Below are 21,863 nucleotides of genomic sequence, written 5' to 3'. Positions count from 1 at the left end.
AAAATAAACATTGCTTTCGAAGTTTTTCATTTAAAAACGCTCCCGGCACGGTTTTTTGTCATTTGTTTCGGAGAGCTTTGGGTGAAATTTGGCTACTCATGAGTCATGAGTAGAAATCTAGTACCACCATTCGCAAATATATGTAATTACATACTAGAGCAAAAGATTATGTAATTGTAGTAGGTAGTAGATCTATTAATCATCCATACCTCCATTGGAAAGTGGCTTGTGAAAAATGCATAGCAAGATAGTCTTTAGACCGTTTTCGTTTAAAAATTTACTTTGCAAAAATCCCACAAAAACATTGCGTATGTAAACTATATTCAAACAAACTACGAACATTTCCTTAAAAAAAATTGTTTTAATTTTGTTTAAATAAATTTTAATAAAATATTTATTAAAATGCTGTATTCTGCCATTTATGAGTGCATCCAAACTTTTCTATAAAACCAAACCGACACCAACTTCACTCGAATCATAATTTCTACTGTCAAAATTTTTTGACTGTTCGATTCGTGGTTCACCAGGATATAGGTTACATAATTTTAACTTTAATTTTTTTAAGAAAAATTAAAACAATTTCATTAATTTTATAGACAAATATTAATATAACAATGGCCGATAAAGTTGTTGAGAAACCAGCGGGTCGTCCCATGAAATTTCCCTACACATTCTCAGCTAAAATTGCCCAATTTCCATTCAAGTTCTACATCCAGAACCAATGGGTCTGGAAATATTATTTAATCGGTCTTGCTGTCTCATTCCCAGTGTTCTACAAGATCCATAAGCTTGGTAAGTTTTTTTTTTTTTGAAACATAATTATTCTGAAATACTACATAATATTTTTTTTTTAAATAAATTTAGCTAACTCTCCCGAAAACAAAGCTGCCCATGCTGCAGCCAAGAAGAAGGAGGCCGAAGCACACCATCATTAGAAGGCGTTTTAATTTAGGGGCAAGCATTCATTTTAAGATTGATTCTATTGATTGGGAATTCAAAAACACTGCTAATTTTTGTCGTAATGAAATAAATGATTTAAAAATCTAATAATTTTCTTTGTTATTAAGAAAAAGTTTTGTTCTTCAAAAGAACTGTTATGTAAAATTATTCATTAAAGGCGGAGTATAACAAAAGTTATCTGGTTCAGTATGAGCTCATGGTGTTGGTTTTCATATCCAGGATTTATCAGACTATAGGATTATAAATTGGCGACTACGGAACATTAACCTAGACAAACGAAAATGGAGCAGTGGCAATGTTCCGGCCCGGAAAGTTTTCAACTCCAACCCAAATCCAGAAAGACGGCGTAGTAGAGGAAAACCTTGATTAAGGTGGCGCTCGAAAGTGGAAGTGAGCCTCGATCAACTTGGCGTGGAAGCAACTGGCTAAGGATATGTCTGAGGGCCTAATCCACTCCACAACCCCTCCCCCCTCCGGTTTTCAAGTTATTTAGATCCTTGTTGGTAATGTCCTAGTTGCTGATATACAACCAAATTCCTCAAAGTTCTGATCTACCGAAACTATTAGTTAAAATCGCACATTTACTTGAACACTATCAACTCAAAAAACTGGGTTTCTCAGGAAACGAGTTGTAAATTTAGTATCAATCTATTTCTGTATGTGTATGAAAGAAGTAAGTTTCTAAAACAAAACTAGTGCTTCTTCTCCGTCAGTTTAAAAAGCTATGAAATGACTTTCTTAAGGATTGAAGATTGCTTTAATCGAATCACTTCTGAATTCAAAATTCGTGATTTTTGGGTTATGACAGTATTCAAGTAAATGAGCGATATATATATAATCAGTGCCGGTTTAAGCACTACCGGCGCCCTTGGGCAAGATTGCAAGTGGCGCCTCTAAAAATAATCATTTTAAAACGAAATCCCGAAAACCCAGAACCCAGAAAACCCAAAATCAAGAATGAGATCCCGAAAATTTTTTCGGCATTTCGGTTTCGAAAACAATCCTTAGTGTGTAATTAAGGTGTTTACACGTAAAAAACAATATAAGTGTATGATTCCGTTAATATTTCTTTTTTACATAATTTCAAGTTCTTATTGCGCTTTCAGCAGTCTTTTGTTGTGATTGAGTTAAGTTGGAAAAATCGTTGAACTAAAATCAAAAGAATTAGGTATGAGTTTTAATATTTAACTTATAATAATTGTGTGGATCAGAATCAAAACCCATTATATCCACTTTTCAAAAAAAATGACTTAGGTATGAGGTTTTGTTTCTAGTATTCAAATACATACGTTGCGCCCAAGTTTGAGTCTCTAACTACATTTTTTGGCGTAGAAATCAGACCACAAAGTTAGAGGTTAATTTCAAAACCCATTTTATCCACTTGAGTTTTTGTTTCAAAACCCATTATATCCAAACAATTTTATTCGCATCAAAATCCATTATATCCATTCACAATATTATTTCTAAAATAAATTTGAAATTCAAAAACCATTTTCTCCATGGGATGAGATTAGATGGGAATATCCGAAAATTTATACGGATTTTTGAAAAAAAAATTTCGGCATTTAGGTTTGAATTTATTTGTTCAAGAAAGTAGGCGTAGTTAAAAAAAAGGAAATAAAGTTTTCTCGTTTTTAATTGAGTTTTTTTGAATGCCATATTTTCTTATTTTGGCCTGAAATTCAGAGGTGATTTTCAAAATCCATTATATCCATATTTGTTTTGGGTATAGCTCTAAAACTAAAACCCTCAGATCACGATTTCTGGACTTGAATTGTAGGGAATCCTAATTGAATCAATCCTGCATTTAAAAAAGTACTAACAAATGTTTCGTTTACGAGATACAAGTTTTTCTCGATTTACTCGAAATCAAAAAAAGTGGATAAAATGGGTTTTGATTCTGATCCACACAATTATACACTCCTGCTCAAATTTAACGCACATCATATTTGTTTTAGAAAAAAGTCCTACTTTAATTTATCTCACAGTATCGTGGTTATTTTCTCAAATAAGACAGGAGTTAACTTAAATTGAAGGTATGGAATAAAAAGTTTGTGGGGAAGATTTGGAGAGGTATGCTGAAGTCTATCTGTCAACCCGGGAACCTTTTAGAGATGAGTCATAAATTTTCATGGAGTAAACTCAGCTTTACAACACCTACGGAGTTAGTGAGGTCTCCTAGACCTACTTTAAGTACCCAAAGATACTTGACTGATATCCTCACAAAGCATGCGGTTCCAATCACCCCTAGATTTGGTCCACAGTTCAGTCTGATGCACAATAATGCATGTTAGAGTTGTTTGAGAATATCTTCAAGATTAAAATATGCCACCTTTGAATTGGCCACACAGATATCCGGGTTTAAATTCAACAGAACATGTCTAGGAGATGTTGAAAAAAATGCATTTGCGGCCGAAATCCACCTCCAAGCATTCTTGATCAACAGAAAACTGCAGTGAAAGAAAAGTTACAACAAAACCTTCAAAATTTAATTCGTGGAATGAATAGACTACTCCAAATTATCATATGCGCTAGAGGAGACAATACCAAGTATTGAATAAAATTATTGGAAAGAACTGTCACGCGCTTCCATTTTTAAAATTTTTTTTTCTTAAAAAACAAAAATTATTTTAATATCAGTTTTCAGACCTTGAATTGCTAAATTTGGTTCATCTTTTTTTTGGTTGATAATACTGTTGCAGTTTAGCATTTTTCTGACTTGGTAAACAATTAGCAAACACAAAAAAATACAACAAATAATTTTAAAGCCATTGTAAATAAGATGCAGGGGTATAACTAAAGATGAAAAAAGTGTGCGTTAATTTTGAGCAGGAGTTTATGTTTAAATTGTTATTTAATTGGTTTTAATTTTATGTTTCTGGTTTTTGAGTTTTCGGGAATTAGGATTTTCTGGATTTGGAGCTTTCTTGATTTTGGATTTTGGGATTCTGTCCGTCTCTCTTCTGTTTTTTTTATTCATTATTACAGTCTGGATATTCTCCATAAACTATTTTGTCTCGTCGGTCTATTCTTTTCCATATCCGGAAAAAATAAAGATACACAGATACACACTCCCTCTCCATATTACCAGCTATGATTTAGTGATTTGTATATAGGGGCGCCTTTGCAAAAATTAATTTGGTTGGAGGAATATTAAGATTGCTTTAGTTTTCCAACAGAAATTGGGGCGCCTTGTTTACAAAGATGAACGAAGATTTTGGACACCATTGTCCTTCCGGAAGCCAAAAAAATTAATCCAAAATTGGGGCGCCTTCATTCTTAAAAAAGTTTAGGACAAAATATACGAGCGCCGCCATTGAAAAAGTAAAATAGAAAAAAAATTGGGTCGCCTTTGTGAAAGTAAAAATAAATAAAACATCGATTGGAAAGACTTCGTTATTTATATAACTTTTGTAAAAGTTCGGGGCGACTTCGGCGCCCCTCAATTCTTGCGCCCCTGGGCTACTGCCCAGGCTGTCCCCCCCCCCCCCTAAAACCGGCCCTGTGTATAATGGCTTTTGTTTTTCCACCGCAAGTATATTGGTGATTATTAATTTCACAATCAATACAGCGTCATCAGCCCTTTTTGTAAAACGATTTTATCGTTAAAACTAATTCGTTATCGTTCAAACCCCATAACTTATTACGATAATCGTATTAGTTCAACGATACTCGTTAATATTTAGAACTGCCATTTGCCATCGTTTCGTTTTTCATTTAGGTGAAATAATATTGTTGCGTCTGCCGTTAGAATGCATGTGAGCCTCAAAAAATATTTTTTTCGGTTTAGTTTCTCGTTTTACATAATCGCTCTTTGTCGGGACTATCGTTTACTTGCAGCTCGTTTCGTATGACATAATAGACCCCCTGGTCAATTCAAATCTTGACTCAACACAGCTTAAAATTCTTTTTTACATTCAGTATATCGTATTCTCTGATTGATTAACTTAACAATACCAAGATTAACATACTATACCTTATACAATCGATATCATCCCCCAAAAATCTGTAGATTTTTAAAAAGATATTCTAAGAACTCCTCTAGGGACTCATGCTTACCCAAAGAAATCTACAGTCGCGGAGCATTTAGCAATTCCTATTGCCCAATCCCTAGTTCGTGGTATCGTATTTTTACCGACTTCCAAAAAGTAGGATGTATTGAATTCGTTTTTTATTTTTTTGTTACCTCATAACTTTGGACTGAGTGAACCAACTTTGATAATTCTTTTTGTATTGGAAAGCTGGTGACTGCAGTGTAGTCCTATTTCAATTTCGATCTGGCCATAGAAACTATTCGAAAAACCATAAATCACAGTTTTGATCCATGGAAGTCGGTTTTGTTTTTTCGATAAAATGATTATTATGATCCGCGTAACGCATCACCTTGCGATTGAACATGGAGTTCATTGATGGCCCAGTGACAGCAGTATACTAGATGAATCTACAAGTAATTTCTCAACGTCAACATTTGAAAGTTATTAAATAAATACATTTGTTTAATGTTGAAGATAAATCATTGAACAATAAACAAACAGATGTTTGGTTTTTTATGTTAGGTAAATTTGAGTAATCGAAATTTACTTAACCACCCTCTGCGTTATTCATATACTATGTATCACATATTCTTGCATACGGACGATGAATTTTCTATAAGCACTTTTCTACTTTAGCATATAGGTATATTTAAACAAGTGCAACAAATTTGTATACCTACCTGAAAGTCAAAATATTAAGCTTGAAAACCCTGATTTATACAAAATTTCTTATAAAAGGAGGATACTTAACAAACTTTGTCAGTTTTATCTCTGGTGTCTGGAGACAGTGTGGTTTGAAAATTTCTTTTTCTATTCAAATCAAGTGATACTGAGAACTTTAAAATGAAGTTGTTGACTTTAATGAGTGTGCTTTTCATTTTGGCCATCCAATCAGTACAACCAAACCCATTAAGCATAGCTGCCGATCCAATTTATCAGAAATTACAAGACGAAATTGTTAAAACAGATTTAGACAAAGACGGTTTACTAGCTAAAGCTGCCATTAATGACATTGCAAAGATAGGATCAAAATTTAATCTTTCTGGAGATTTGCAATTGGGTTTGGAAAAGGCTATTCAAGGTTTAACAAAGGCAGTGACACTTGTAGCTGCTTTTGGACGTAAAGCTAATAGCGCAATTGATAAGGCTTCGAATCAGTTAAAAGCTAACGATAAAAATGCTGCCTTTAGTACTATAAAAAACGAACTTGGAGCTGATAGAAAATTAATCTTCATAGGTGGAGTTCCAATCAATAATGCACCGGGTATCGCTTTAGCACTATCAAGTGGTGCAGGTATTGAGGGATTAACAAAATCAGTTATTGCTATCCAAATGGGAGGATCTGCTATATTAGAAGTTGATGAACTAGCTGATGAAATAACAACACTTGGCATCTCGGCTGGTGGAGATGCAGCCGAAAAGGCATTCAAAGCAGCTAGAAAAACTATTTCAGCCGGTATAGCTACTGTCTATACAGATTTGAAGGAAGCCGCAAATGATGTGATGGAAAGTTTGTTATCTGTTGCTTCTAATGGATTTGCCACTCAATCCAATAATAAGGTGTCAAGACTTTTAGACAGTTTAAAAACACAAGAGTCTACTGACGATTCTGCAGCTTTGGAAGCTAAAGCTAGACTTGATAAAGGTTTTTCATCAGTGTTAAAAGATTTAAGTAACAAACTTTCCATAGATGCTGCCAAGATTATTCATCAAGGACTTTTATCATCAATTTTAAAATCTTCTCATGCATTTTCAATTGCCAAGAAGGCAATTTCAGAGGGTGCCACGTTAGCTGAGAAAAACCCCGAGTCTGCGGTTGATGCAGTTCGTAAAGGAATTAAAGCAGCTGAATATAAAATATACTCTGCTTCAGCTCCTGGATTTCTATCGTTGGGTGCTGCTAGTGAATTTTTGAAAGAATCAGGATCAGAAATACTTGTTTCATCTGTTGTTGAAATTGAATATGGTAGAGTAGCAGCGTTTGAGGAATTAGCACTTGCTGAAAGAGCCTCTATTGTTGGAATTCGAAGTTATGCTGGTGAAGCTGTAGGATCAGCAATGGAAGCTGCTAATCAAATCTGTGATGCTGCTGGTGCAATATTGTATCAAGATTATGCAGATGCAGCAGACATGGCTTTTCATGCTTTACGGAGCCTTTAAAAAGTATTTCGACAAAATTCTTCTTTTTTTAGTATAATTTATGATTGTTGTTGTTGATTTTTAACATTTATTACTAATAAAATGTGTTCATGCAATTTTTGACCTTTTTTTGAAGTGAAAACTTCTTTAGTATCGTAGTGATTTGAAACAAGATGAAACGAAAAAGCGACAGGAAATATCAATTGATCATAACTTTTTTGTTTTAATAGATAGATAATTTGTACTGTAGTTAGGTAATTAAATAAACTATAAATGTGCAAAATTTCAATTAATTTCATATTCAAAATCCTGAGATAACGGTAAAAAGATGTTCTTTGTCTACTAATCGAGATCCTTCGGCGGATGGTTATCTAGGTACGGCCCGTGCTGAAGACGAATAACTTTTAAGCACTAAAAAAAAAAACAAACCTGATTCAAAAATAATTTTTAAAAAACTTTAGGATATTTATAAGAATAACAAATACAAAATGCGCCTTTAGAAATCTTGTTACAAGACCCAAAATACAAAAATTTAATAAACTTAACCTAACCATCCGTACTAAGGAAATGATCAGCATCAATGCTTGAATAAATGTGTCCTTCTGATGTCATGAAATCAAGAATATTACTAAAAAAAAAAACAAGAAAATCAATTAAGGAAACAATAGAGAAATGTTTGTGCGTTCTTACTCCAATTCACCCTTGGAAATGTGACTGAATCTTTTCTGAAGTTCCATCCGATTAATACCCTCTTCAGTAGCATGATTCTTAATTGCTTGAAATACTGCCAATTGTTTGCCTTCAAGTCCCAAATTATTTCCCCCAGCTTGTGCACTTGGTTGTGCTCCACCACCCATGCTGAAATCACCAAAACCTCCAGCATTGTCACCCTTCTGTTAGATAAAAGAATTTCTTAAAATACTCCCCCTAAAACATAAATGAATACCAAATTCACCTTTGAGTATTCTTCAGCCTTGTATCTAGAGTGCAGAACCTCTAGTAAATGTGTAACAACTTGATTGGCATCGTTGACCGGCAACATTTTGAATACCATCAGGGTTTTCTGTCCACCGTGCTGGCGGACAGTTCCAAAGACTTTTGCATAACTATTTAGCATTATATCAGGAGCTTTTAGAGAATCACCCTCTTCTAACCAATAGTGAGCTTCGATTTGTCCAGTATGATCTTCCAAATGGTAGGTCATTTTGGTGGAAGACGTATCGATAGACCGAACAATAGCAACACTTGTTACCATTCCAAATGTCATTCCCCACATTTGGAAGTTGCCTTCTGGCGAATCGAGAACTTGTTTCAATACAACTGGAACGACTCCCTTGATAAAATTTGTAATAATCAGGAGTACTTAACAGAGAACTTATAAATTACCTCAGCTTTTTGTTCGGATGCAGCACCGGCATTACCACCTTGAGTTCCAGTGAATGTATCGCCTCCAACTATATTCGATATTTTAATTTGATTGTGTTTGATATTAAATATTTAATACTTACATGAATCATTCATCTTGTAAATAAAAGTTAATTATGTATTGTTGTTAATTTGGGAATTGAGAAAATGATGAAATTAAACTTTATACAAAATACAAAAAGTTTGTTCTTTTGTTTGTGGTTTGTGCGCCAAATTTCAAAATTTTTGCCGTATGCAAAAAGTTTCAGTTCAGCCCCTTCAAGCAAACAAGTCCGACCTCGGTCCGAATCCGCTCCGCCTCTGGCGGAGCTGAGTCCGACTTCGGATCAGAAACTGGTCCGAAGGCGGCTCAAATTAGTATGGAAATTATAATCACCGCGAAGTCGATTGCATATGTATTGGTGTGGTGAAAATCTCCATTCTGAGAAAACGGAGCCGAAGGCGGACCTGAGTCGGAGCAGCGAAAACCTACCAGAAAGAGGAATAAAAAAAGGATGACGTTTCGCATTTGCGACCAAAAAAAGAACAAGATTTATTTTTTTTTCACTGAAACTGTTTTATTTTTTATTTTATTTTGGCAAACGAAATTTTCACAATATATACAATATATTTTTTTCATTTTATTTCATTTGATGCTGCTGCTGTTGTTGGTGTTTTTTTTTTAGATACCCAATCGCATGTTTCACCTTCTGGATTTTTCTTAGAGATTACATCTACAACACAAGCAGAAACAACACTTTAATCCAAACACTTTGAGCGATATATACAACATACCTTTTTTGTTTTCCATATTGTTTATAATTTAATATAATTGTTTATAGTTAATAATCTAACATTATACAAACAACGACACGAGACACGACGCGACCAAACACTTCAACAAAAAATAACATAATGACGCTTTGGCTCTTGTTGGCCTTGTCTTTCTTTTCATTTTCTCATTTTTCACCACGATTCTCGTTCGACTTTTGTGTTCATACACAAAAAGTTGTAAGTGTGTGAGTGCAACCCCGATTTTCGCGGTCTGAGGTCGGAGTTTCTTTGTTGAACTCAGTTTTCTTGCTTGAAGGGAGTGGGATGTTAGCTGTCAGTTTGAGGTTTTAAGGTGGAAACAAATTGATATGAACAAACATTGCTTTAATGGTGCGGTCACATCTTTTTGAAATTGTAGTTGTGTTTTCAAGGGTATCATAGCCTAGAGCCCAAATGGGTGCGTTCACGTACCGATCTTAGGGTATCTGGATACCTTTGTGTTGTTGTAATCCCATATAAAATCTCAGCTGATCGGAAATATGTGTTGACAAGCAAAAAAATTTAAAGGTATCCTAAACATTTCTGGATACTCGTGTATCTTATGGGAGATTTGAAGAACAGCTGATCTGTGTTCACAAACGTATCGGATACTTAGGTATCTTGGATAGGGTATCTGTGCGTACGTGAACGCACCCAATGAGATAGGTAATTTCGCTTATATTTCGAATTTCAAATCGCATAGAAAAAATTTAATATTACCTAATTTGCGAAATTATCTCATTTGGGCTGTTAATGCAAAGTAAAACAAGAGTTACGGCCATATTATTCACTAGTTTAAAAAATACATCTGGATGTAAAAATGTCAACTGTCAAAAATAAATCCAAATCCAAAATAGTTATCCCGATTTTAACTATGAAAATAGTTAAAAAATAGTTAAAAATGACTATTTTTTTCTCTGTGTGATAGCGAATATCATGGATTTGGATTTATTTTTGACATTTCAATTTCTTTACATCCAGATGTTTTTTTTAAACTAGTGAATAATATGACCGTTATTCACGAAAGCGCTAAAATTTCAGTCAGACTTTAAAGCCTAGTACGCAGTTGAAGCCAAATTAATGTCGTTTTCTATTGATTCTAGAGATTCAGAATCAGATTTGAGAATCTGACAGCTGAAAGAGGGGGTGAAGAGGAGATTCAGTGGAAAAATCTCAGATTTCATGATCTATTTGCGGCTTGTATTCGTGAATCTTGATAAAAATCCAGATTCAGATTTTCGAATCTCATGTCGTTTTCTATTGACCAGATTCAGAATGATATTTGTGAATCTGACAGCTGCAAGGGGGGTGAAGAGACATTTTTTTGAATCTCAAACCGTAAAAAGATAGTGAAATCTGAGATTTTTCCACTTTTTCCCTCTTCAGCACCTCTTTTAGCTGTCAGATTTACAAATCTGATTCTGAATCTCGTCTATAGAAAACGACATGAGATTCAAAAATCTGAATCTGGATTTTTATCAAGATTCACGAATACAAGCACACGTACTTTCACACACACTCCTCTGTTTGACATTTGTCTGAACATTTGTTGTTGTTTTATTTTAAAAAGGTTTTTTTTACACGCAGATTTCGTACACAATTACAAAACTAGATTTCATATTCTATTTGCAGTCTAAAATCTGAGATTTTCACACAAAAATCTCAAAAGCAAATAGAAAACGACATACATTTTCCATACAAAATTTCGTTAACAAAATCTTGAACGAAATTAAATCTGTTTTGTTTTAGCTTTAAAACTTATTTTCTGATGTTTTTTCTTGAATTTTTTGATTTGTATTTTTAATATTTTTACATTGCTATAATACCTACCTAATGGTATTTTTTGGTTAACATGTTCGCTGTTGACTTTGGAGACTTCAAAATTTTTCGTTTCGCTTGAGCTGCGTACTTGGCTTGGTATGGTTTTGTATGTATACAAAACTTTTTTATTCGCAAACTTAACTTAACATAACATAACATATCCAGTTAAAAAAGTGCATTTTGGCGTTTACGACAAAACAATGCTCGGGCCACGAATTATGCTAAGCAAAATCTTTCACGAAAGCACTCCAACGTCATAAGGGTCTAAAGTTTTATTGTACTGTTATTCCATAATTCCAAATTGCTCCAAAAGCCTTCATTACATTGGCCTAAAAATGAAAATGTAGAAGACAAGTTTTCAAACTTATTTTTGGCTGTTTTTTCCTACTAGAAAAGTTAAAAAAATGAGGCAGAAAGCTATATGACGAATTTCTTTAAAAAATATCAAATTTAAAGGGTTTTTTTTCAGTTATTCATATTCCGCCCATTGTTTATTACAAAAAAATCGCTTTATCTTCGATTTTTTTTATGGAACTATCGACATAATTTGTAGACTTTTTTTCATAAATAATTTTTGTTGTGGTGAGAAAAACTGACATAAGCCACACTCATCACCGATCCAAAGTGACTAGGTGGATAATTTGTCGTTATTCTTTCCTTAGCTTGATATCAAAGATAGCGAAACAACTGGTCCTAAAAAGGGTCTTTTGAAAAATTTGAGTATGTCGAAATTTGCGGTTAACATGGTCATTAATTTGCTGCTAATTTGCCAGATTAAACGTCAAAAACTTATTACTCCATTTTGTAAAATGGCGACTCTAATGATCAAACCTTGTCTTCCTATGTTTGATGTTTTGCTAACTTTATATCGACTTTTGTGAAACACCTTCTCTTGAAAAGGTTTTTTTTTAAGTAGAGTATGTAGAACTATGCCGCTAATTTGTCGTTAATTAGATTGCCAATCTCGGTTTTTTTTGTAGGTTTATGTATCTTTGCCGCCGGGTACAAAGGGGTTAAGTCACAAAATTGCACTTTCAAGTTTCGATGAAATAAGAATAACCTCTTTTTTCTCTTTTATTTGGTATCAAAAACATAAATTTAGAACAACTCTTTTCTATAAAAATAAGAGGATCAATGCTCAAAAGTTCATCTATTAGCTCAACTTCACTTTTGCAGGCAAACTATCAATTATGACTTAACCCCTTTGTACTCGGCGGCAAAGATATGTGCTCGTAGAAATTTGCCGCTAATTTGTCGTTACTACCTTAACAATCTAGAAAAATAATATTTAATAGATATGCGTAGTATTTTTCTTTTAAGATATTTTTATTAACAAAAATAATAACAAATAATATTGATTATAATAATGGCAAATAATATTTAACTAAGCTAAAGTCTTTTTTTTTAATATCTTTATGCTGATCTAGGAACTACAAAAACATTAATTTTGTTATACTAATTTTTATTAAATATATGGAAGACTGTGTTCTATCGCAGCTGTGTCGTGCATTTAAAATCAATAATGGAATCTCTTTAATTAATTTTTTTTATAATTCTAATATTTTAAGTTTCCCAAACAAAGATACTTTATCTCAACATATTCATCAATTCCATGGTGAGATCCCTCACGGCCAATACCCGATTCCTTGACACCTCCAAAAGGTGCTTCGGCTGTTGAGATGATTCCCTCATTTATGCCAATCATTCCAACTTCCAATTTACGTGCTACTCTGAATATTTGTTGGACATTCTCACTATAAAAATAGCCAGCAAGTCCTCTGTTAGTGTCATTAGCTTTGGCAATTGCTTCTTCTTCACTGTTGAACTTAATTATGGACAATACAGGTCCAAAGACTTCGTCAGTGTACAATTTCATTGGTGCTTTCACATCAGTCACAATAGTTGGCTCATAAAAGAGTTCACCAATATCAGGACGAGGTTTGCCACCTGCGATAATTGTACCATTTTGCTTCTTAGCATCATCAACAAAAGCGCTAACTTTGGTAAATTGTGCTTTATTAATTAAGGGACCAATTTGAACACTAGATTCATCTCCAGGGCCCATTTTAAGAGCTGCTACTTTTGTTTTCAGGAGATCAATGAATTTATCGTAGACACCTTGCTGGATAAAGAATCGATTCGCTGACACACAAGTCTGACCACAATTACGGAATTTAGAAGCAATTGCTCCATCAACTGCTTTTTCTAAATTGGCTGAATCAAAGACAATGAATGGAGCATTGCCACCAAGCTCGAGAGAAATTCTCTTCACTCCATCAGCGCAATTTCTATAGAGTAGCTTGCCAACTTCTGTGGATCCTGTGAATGAAATTCCAGCCACATCAGGACTCGTACAGAGAACATTGCCGACAGGAGCAGCTTTGTTCGTTGTGACAACGTTTATCACACCACTTGGAATTCCAGCGTCAACGGCAAGTTTGGTAATGGCCAATGCAGTAAGAGGAGTATCCTCGGCAGGCTTTATTACAACGGTGCATCCTGTAAAGAAAAAAACTTCCAAATACCTACTAAAATTGATGTTATGGGTCAAAATCATGGAGGTGGGAAATTTCGAGGACCGAATTCAAAAAAAGTTAACTTTGTTTTATGATAAAAATATCATGCTCAGATGTTTTTTTTAGCTATAATTTGTCAGTTCATGAACGGGCAAAGCACAAAAATGTATATTTTTCAATTTACCGCAAAACCCCAAAATGAGTACCTACTAGAAAAACGTTCCTCGAATTGGGGTGATCTCTTCAAAACAACTTTAGGGGTCTAGACATAATATCAATGTGAATAATGTATTATTATAATTAAGATAGTAGGTCTTTTCTTGGTTCAGAGACCAATTTAATGCTTTTTAAGCTATAAGTAATTTTTTCTTTTGTTTTTTTTTGGTAACTTTTTTGATAAAAGTGTATATTACAGCGATACTTATATAGGATGCTGATTAAAAAAACGCAAAAAAAAGATAATTATGTGTGTAAGACCACATTATTTATTTAGATTCTAAGGGCCATTTGCTGAATCGAAACTTAAATAATTGTTGAACATCAACTCTTATTCCCTACTTTTTCCTCTGCGTAAACTGTCACATCAGGATTCATGTTGAACATAAATGCTTAAGTTTCGATTCAGCAAACGGCTCTAAGAGCGTTCCCGGAAATGACGTTTTGACCTTATCTAATTTGTTTTTATTTTTCATGTCACAAACTAATACTATGTTTCCACCTACCCTAAATCCGAGATTTAGCTAAGTAGATTCAGAATAAGTCTTGAGATTTATTCTAAATCTCGGATTTAAAGTAGGTGAACATCTTGGATTTAGGGTTGGTGAACCCAAATCCGTGATTTAGCGAAGTAGATTTAGTATAAATCTCTAGATTTATTCTTAATCTACTTAGCTAACGGCCATATTATTCACTAGTTTAAAAAATACATCTGGATGTAATATTGTCAAATGTCAAAAATAGATCCAAATCCAAAATAGTTATCCCGATTTCAACTATGAAAATAGTTAAAAATGTCTATTTTTTTCTCTGTGTGATAGTGAATATTATGGATTGGATTTATTTTTGACATTTCAATTTCTTTACATCCAGATGTATTTTTTAAACTAGTGAATAATATGGCCGTAAATATCGGATTTAGGGTAGGTGGAAACGTAGTATAAAACGAAATATTTTTGAGATTATGTATACTGTAGTGGACTCGATTTTTGATCATAATATGACCAAAAAAATGAAATTTTAATCTAAATACACCCCGAAACAATCGGTCCCGGAATGACGGTTAATAAATTAAACTAAAACTAACTTAAAACATACATTTATACCCCGATATCTCCAAGAGTTGTGATCTGCTCCATATATTTATAATTTTGAGAATTATTGTGTCATAATTTGTGACTGTGGGGAGAATCTGCAAAATTGTACTTTTGAGAAAAACGGCTTCAAAATTTTGGAAACTCATGCAATCTTATGGAAACTCGTGCAACGGAAATTGATAGTTTAGGCTTCTAAGTAATAAGCACTATTTTTGTATTTTAGATGTTTAAAATATAGACAATTTAAGAAATTTTGGTACGATGCAGATATACAAATTTATAAAGAGTATTGTTTATAAGTGGTGTTAAGAAAAGAAATACTTAAAAATAATTGACTAATGTGTTTTTAAGCCATTTGAATTTCAGTTTTTGAGTTATCGACATGTCCGGGATCGAAAGAAATTAAAGTTTGAATTAAACAAAACCAGGGGTCGAATTACAGCATACGATTACGATCATTCGTTAACGTTTTTAATATTTGTGTCTCTATTTAATTAGTAGAAAAAGATAGGGACACATAGCAACCATACGATAACAAACGTATGCGGTAATTCGACCCCAGGGTTTTTCAGAAGTCAGAGCAAAAACAAAAACAAAAATAGAAGCTTTTGTTCAAAGAGAAATTTACAAACAAAAGTTCGAGTAAATGTGTTTATTTACTTTTTTTTTTTGCTTTGAAAACCTCTCTTTTGTTGATTTCAAATTGTAATACATATCTTTCGATCTAATTTCAACTTTGGTAACTTTTATACTTTTTTAGAAACTGCAATAAAATAATAAATTAGTGTTACTTAACACAAACATTTTAGCGGTGTTGCTCTTAAATAAAAGTAAAAAATTGAGTTTACATATAACTTGGAACTTTTAATAAATTTGCAGCGAATGGTGTATGAAATAAAAAAGATTTGGTGCACTCGAGGACTGCCGCGGTAAAGCTATTGCATTGCATTTTTTATCAACTTATGCAATTATAATTTGTTTGCCTACACTACACAAAACCAATGATTATGTTTTGTATCTACCTATCAATTCATATACAACAACAAGGTCACATTTGAAAACATGCATACACACAATCTCATGTCTCCAGATAAAAAAAATAAGAAAACACAAGAATACTTTTTCTCTTCTCTTCTGATTTAATATCGCAAGCGCAATCCAACGCTTTACTCCTTCACAAATCACAAAAAGTTGAACAAGAAAGAGAAGAATGGGAAGAGAAAACAAAAGAAAAGAAAATACAGAAAAATGTATGGTCTTCTTCCTTACTCCTCTGTTTGTTGTCTAACACAATTTATATAACCCTCTCTGGCTGAACCAAAACCATTCACACATCCATGCAAGCTTCGTACAATCGTATCATATGCATATACACACATACCATCATAAGTGTAATAATTTTTAGATACGTTTTTTCTTGGTTAGCTCCCCATGCCAGGCCTGCGTTAAAATCTATGCAATAGCTTAAAAATATTTTGATTAAGTGAGCTAAGACAAAAATTTTTCAGTGGTCTTATGACGCTTTCCCATTCAAAGTCTACATATTCTTAGTTTTTTAACTGTACAAAATCCATAGATTAAAACCATCTACATCGAGTTAAGAAAAGATTGAGTTGTTTTTGCGACAAATTAAAAAATGCGGAGCTTATAGTAAAACTTAATTTTTGTTTTCTTTTTCGACTTAAGCGGTTATTGCTTGTGGCCACAGAATGAATGGTTTCTTATTAAAATCAATTATAGGCGGAGAAAGCAAAATACTTTTTCAAATTAGGAAATTTCCGGAAATTCACAAGAAGTGCATTTAATTGAAAACCGTCAGGATTTGGGATGAACAAGTTACCAAATTCTGAGAGCGCTTAAGTTGGCCTATCAGTTTGATCTATTACTTTTGGGACACCCTGTATATTCCTAGATGCGTGTCCATTATATAATTGGTAAATGAGATAAAACCTTTAATTAAATGTTATTTTGATTTAACAAAATGCCTAGACATCAAAATTTCCACCTCCATGATTTTAACCCTTATGATGACTTACCAGCAGCTAATGCTGCTCCAGCTTTTCTCGTAATCATAGCCAGAGGGAAGTTCCATGGGGTAATGAGTGCTGCCACACCAAGTGGCTGTTTCATGATAATCAATTCACGATTCGGTGTTGGTGATGGTACCACTTCTCCGTGGATTCGACGTGCTTCTTCAGCAAACCACTCAATGAAAGAGTTTCCATAGGTGACTTCACCTAAGGACTCATTGATGGGCTTTCCAGACTCGGCAGTCATAATTTTGGCAATTTCCTCGCGATTTTGTTCAATAAGACTGTACCACGACTGAGACAAACATTTTGTTATAAAATAAATTTAATTAATCTTTTGTATACTAACCTTTAACAAAATCGACCTTTGCTTTGCCGTAAGGTCAGCCCATTCGGGAGCATGAAGTGTTTTCTTTGCTGCGGCAACAGCTTTTTCTGCATCATCTGCAGTCATATTTGGAACATTGGCAATAACCTTGCCATTGGCTGGATTTGTTACAGCAAATGTTTCTCGATTCGAAGAATCTACCCAAGATCCATTGATGAATCCCTTGGATTGAATTAGGGATGATATATTTCTGTGGACAAGTCCAAAGTCTGACATTTTGTTTCTCAAGAGTAAACTTCGTAACATCTTTTATTTGACTTATTAATTTTAAAGTGCAAATTATCTTCACTTGAGAATGATAAGAACCAATAAACAATTGAAATTCAACTTTTTTTTTTAATCAGTCCAGTCAGCTGTTGTCAAAGCGAAAAAAAAGCTTTTTGCAAATAAAAATCAATAAAATTTTATTCTGTCAAATTAGTGGAAGTGGAACGGAAGAGTAAAAGACATAGTTAGCTTTCATGCGGTTTAATGGTGTCCTGCTTTAGAACTTTCAACGAAGAAGGAATTTGATGAAATAAAACATAGATGAATTCCAACAGTTGAGTGAGGTTTAAAAATAAACACTCAAATTCTTGATTACATTGTATATAAATTGGAATTGATATACAAAGTTGATTAGTAAATTTTTCTCTTGTTTTAACTTTCCGTTTGCATCCTGTATGTAAAGATAAAGACATATCATTATATGAATTGATACACAATGGTTTACATACAAAATACAAGTTAATAACTCAAATAATGGACATCGTTTTATAAGCGTTTCAGACCCATTTTGGACGCGTTTCAGAAGCGTTTTGGACTCGTTTCAAACGCGTTTTGAACGCGTTTCGGAAGCGTTTTAGACGCGTTTAGGACGCGTTTTGGACGCGTTTTAAGGCTTGGTCACACCGAAGGGTATGCGGTAGCGGTATGGGTAACGATATTTGTATGAAAAAAATTCCACATCTGAACGTTGATATGTCAGTTTGGAATTTTTTCCATACAATTACCGTTACCTCTACCCGTATACCCTCCGGTGTGGCCAAGCCTTGACGTGTTTAGGACGCGCGTTTTTTACGCGTTTTGGATGTGTTTTGGACGCGCTTCGGACGCGTTTAGGACATATTTTGGAGGCGTATTAGACGCGTTTCGGACGCGTTTTGAAAGCGTTTTGGACGCGTTTTACACGCGTTTTTGAAGCGTTTTGCACGCGTTTCAGACGCGTTTCGGAAGGGTTTAGGACGCGTTTCGGACGCATTTTGGACGCGTTTCGGACGCGTTATGGACATATTTTGGAGGCGTATTGGACGCGTTTCGAACGCGTTTTGAAAGCGTTTTGGACGCGTTTTGCACGCGTTTTTGAAGCGTTTTGCACGCGTTTCGGAAGCGTTTAGGACGCGTTTTGGACGCGTTTCGGAAGCGTTTCGGAAGCGTTTAGTACGCGATTCGGACTCGTTACGCAGGCGTTTTGGACGCGTTTCAGACGCGTTTTGTAAGTGTTTTGGAAGCGTTTTGCACGCGTTTCCTACGAGTTTCGGAAGCGTTTAGGACGCGTTTAGGACGCGTTTAGGACGCGTTTAGGACGCGTTTAGAACGCGTTTTGGAAGCGTTTTGGATGCGTTTTGGACGCGTTTCGGACGGTCTTCGGACGCGCTTCGAACGCGTTTTGCACGCGTTTTGGACCCATTTTGCACGCGTTTTGGACCCGTTTTGGACGCGTTTTGGACGAGCTTGGAAGCGTTTTGGACGCGTTTCGGACGCGTTTCGGGCGCGTTTTGGACGCGTGTTGGACGCGTTTTGGATTCGTTTTGCACGCGCTTTGGAAGCGATTTGAACGCATTTTGGACGCGTTTTGCACGCGCTTCGGAAGCTTTTTGGACGCGTTTTGAACGCGTTTTGCATGCGTTTCGGACGCGTTTAGGACGCGTTTTAGACCCATTGCGGACGCGTTTAGGACGCATTTTGGACGCGTTGTGGACGACCCAACTTCTAACGAAGCTGTTTCGATTTTAGAAATATTGCTTGTATACGACCATAGAGAAGCCCTTTTGGCCCACCCGAGAAGCTTGATAGGCTTTAGAAGAGTCATATGCAAGTTGGTTGGAGAGACTCAAAACATGTGTTTAATGCCTTACAGAAACAAACAACATTCAAGATTTGAAAATCTGTATTACTGCTACAGGCTTTTAATTTTATTTAGAAGCTCTGAGCAGACTTGTCGAAGGCTTGTGAAAGTCTAAACGAGGTATATTCCAAATAGAATAAAGAAAAAAATATTTTTTTTTCATTTTAATTTTTTATATTTTTTTTTTCATTTTCTTGTTTGTTTTCCCATCCAGTCAAAGTTTTCTTCTGAAATTAAATGTCCAAACACAATTATATTGAGAAAAAAACTTCTTTACTTACTGACGCATTTTGCGGGATTTGAACCTCGTACGTCCTGATTGATAGTCCGGTACCGTACCCATCGAGCTACCTAGGTATATACTAAACGAGTTTCAAATTTGAACTAGTTGAAACCAGAGCTTCCTAAGGGCTTCGATTTAATTTCCTGATGAGTTGCACTATCTTAAAGAATATGGTGACCATTTGTGGTTTTTTTTTCAAAGGTATTACTTTTGGTTATTTTTACTTGCGATATGGGTACTATATATCAAGTTATGCATTCGTACAAAAAAAAAGTTGAGATAACATTTTTCCATGACATTACGATGATAGACAATGCCAAAAAAGTGGGTCCCGGAAGTCCGTCTGTCCGTCTGTCTGTCAGTCTGTCTGTCTGTCTGTATAAGGAACTAGAGCCTAAATGGATGGACCGATTGACTCCAAACCTGCTATGTAGTAGTTTTTGGAGACTCTCCAGAGGGGTTTTTGGAATTAATTTTTTCGGACCAAAAATAACGGTACCTGTCATACAAAAATTTCGGAAAAGTTTAATTTCACGAAAACGGCTCGAACGATTTTGTTAAAAAAATTCAAATGTTAGTTTTTAAACAATGTCTATCTTTTGAAGAAAAATTTTTTTTTTGAAAATCGTTATTAACGGTACCTGCCATAGGACCGCTTTTTTCAAATCGGATTTTCTACAAAACTACTTATTGTATTTCAACGAAATTTTTTATACAAAAGCATTTATATAAGCATTTAAATATAAGCCAAAAATAAAATTTTGAAAAAAATAATTTTTGGATTTTTAAAAAAATTTTGAAAATTTTTTTTTGAAAAATCAAATTTTCGAAAACGGGACATTGAATTTTTTTGAAATTTTGTTTTTAGATGTTGATTAGTTATTTCTACAAAATGGCATACCAGTTTTATTTTTAAACTTTTTTTTCAAAAAATTATTTATAAAAAATTAGTTTTTTTAAAAAACGGCTCTAACGATTTTGAAAATTTTTTTTCTAAAAATGCACCTTAATATATCAAATAAAACTGCATACTTGTTTTGTGGGGCGATTTAATTTCAGATATTGTTTTATTTTTTTGAAAAATGAATTTTATTTTTTTTTGTTTTTTTTTTTTTGTTCTTATGTACCTACATTTCCCAAATTTCTATATAAAAAGTCTTAAAAATTTAAGCAACTTCAACTCTAAGAGCAAGTTCGTGTGACCCAGTCGTGCATTTTATTTTTTTAATGTCTTGTAAAAAAATATTTAGTAAAACTTAATAATATTATATTGGTTGCCATCACCCGGATGCCGTCAAACAGCATTTTTCTTTGTTTTGACCTTAGATTAAAAATCTAAAATGTCCATTTTATATTCGAATAAGTAGAGAAGATTAAAATCTTGTTTTCCTTTCTTCTCCACTTATATACTCCAAATTGGTAAATAAATCATATTTAATATCACTATTTTAAAAAAATTACCGATATAAAAAGGTTCACTTTTTCATTTATTTATTTATAACAATGAATAAGAAAACCAAAAATGGTCACCATAATCGCGCTTATCCAAATATTTCTTATTCTCATGTGTTTGTCTGACAGTTTACAAAATTTAGCTTGTGCTCACTTTCACAGGGCTTCTACAAATAAAATTAGCGAACCTAACTTCGCTTAAGCAAACTCATAAAACTAAATGCTTTTTTCAATGTTTTGCTTGTGATTAAAGGGCTTCTGAAATTGAATTTCTTTTTCTCTTATACAGAGATACAAAATATAAGTCGTTATATTTGAAAGTGATATAAATTAATATTTTGTATTATTTTCAATCGAAGACAACATTTCAACAATTTATTTCGATCAAATATTAAAATGTTGTAACTATAACACATCTATTTTGTGGAATATTTGTTTAAAAAGGCAAAACTGTTTAACTACGGTTTATTTGAAATTTAACGTAATGTTTTTTTTTTTTTTTATAAATATGTTTAACGGCTCATATATTATTGAGATAGTTTCGGTTATAAAAATTATAAAAAAAAATGCATTTAAGGCAATTGTATAATTTGTAGTTCAACC

General features: G+C 33.8%; 3 protein-coding genes across 3 annotated transcripts; 1 reads left to right on the top strand and 2 right to left on the bottom strand.

Moving 5' to 3' along the window:
* The first annotated feature begins 451 nt into the window (after positions 1 to 451).
* Positions 452 to 12,119, top strand: LOC129915598 (uncharacterized). Its single transcript, XM_055995214.1, has 4 exons — positions 452 to 534; positions 597 to 792; positions 865 to 1,011; positions 12,109 to 12,119. The coding sequence occupies exons 2-3, from the start codon at positions 615 to 617 to the stop codon at positions 933 to 935; spliced, it is 249 nt and encodes an 82-aa protein (XP_055851189.1). The 5' UTR covers positions 452 to 534; positions 597 to 614; the 3' UTR covers positions 936 to 1,011; positions 12,109 to 12,119.
* LOC129913512 (replication protein A 32 kDa subunit) lies at positions 7,575 to 8,475 on the bottom strand (the record flags this gene model as incomplete). The annotated part of the gene is made up of 3 exons (XM_055992241.1): positions 7,575 to 7,761; positions 7,824 to 8,026; positions 8,089 to 8,475. Coding segments are annotated over 3 exons (672 nt in total), but the record flags the coding sequence as incomplete, so codon positions are not given.
* Positions 12,120 to 12,683: 564 nt separating the features above from the next.
* On the bottom strand, positions 12,684 to 17,714 carry LOC129916261 (succinate-semialdehyde dehydrogenase [NADP(+)] GabD). Its single transcript, XM_055996109.1, has 3 exons — positions 17,380 to 17,714; positions 17,037 to 17,325; positions 12,684 to 13,670 (listed from the first exon to the last, which is right to left on the bottom strand). Exons 1-3 carry the CDS (start codon positions 17,662 to 17,664, stop codon positions 12,727 to 12,729), a joined length of 1,518 nt encoding a protein of 505 aa, XP_055852084.1. The 5' UTR covers positions 17,665 to 17,714; the 3' UTR covers positions 12,684 to 12,726.
* Between the last annotated feature and the right edge of the window lie 4,149 nt (positions 17,715 to 21,863).

This window comes from Episyrphus balteatus, chromosome 3 (genome assembly GCF_945859705.1).
Source record: "Episyrphus balteatus chromosome 3, idEpiBalt1.1, whole genome shotgun sequence".
Taxonomy (NCBI): Eukaryota; Metazoa; Arthropoda; class Insecta; order Diptera; family Syrphidae; genus Episyrphus; species Episyrphus balteatus.
The sequence above is the reverse complement of the archived record's forward strand: the minus strand, read 5'-3'. Positions and strand labels throughout refer to the sequence as shown.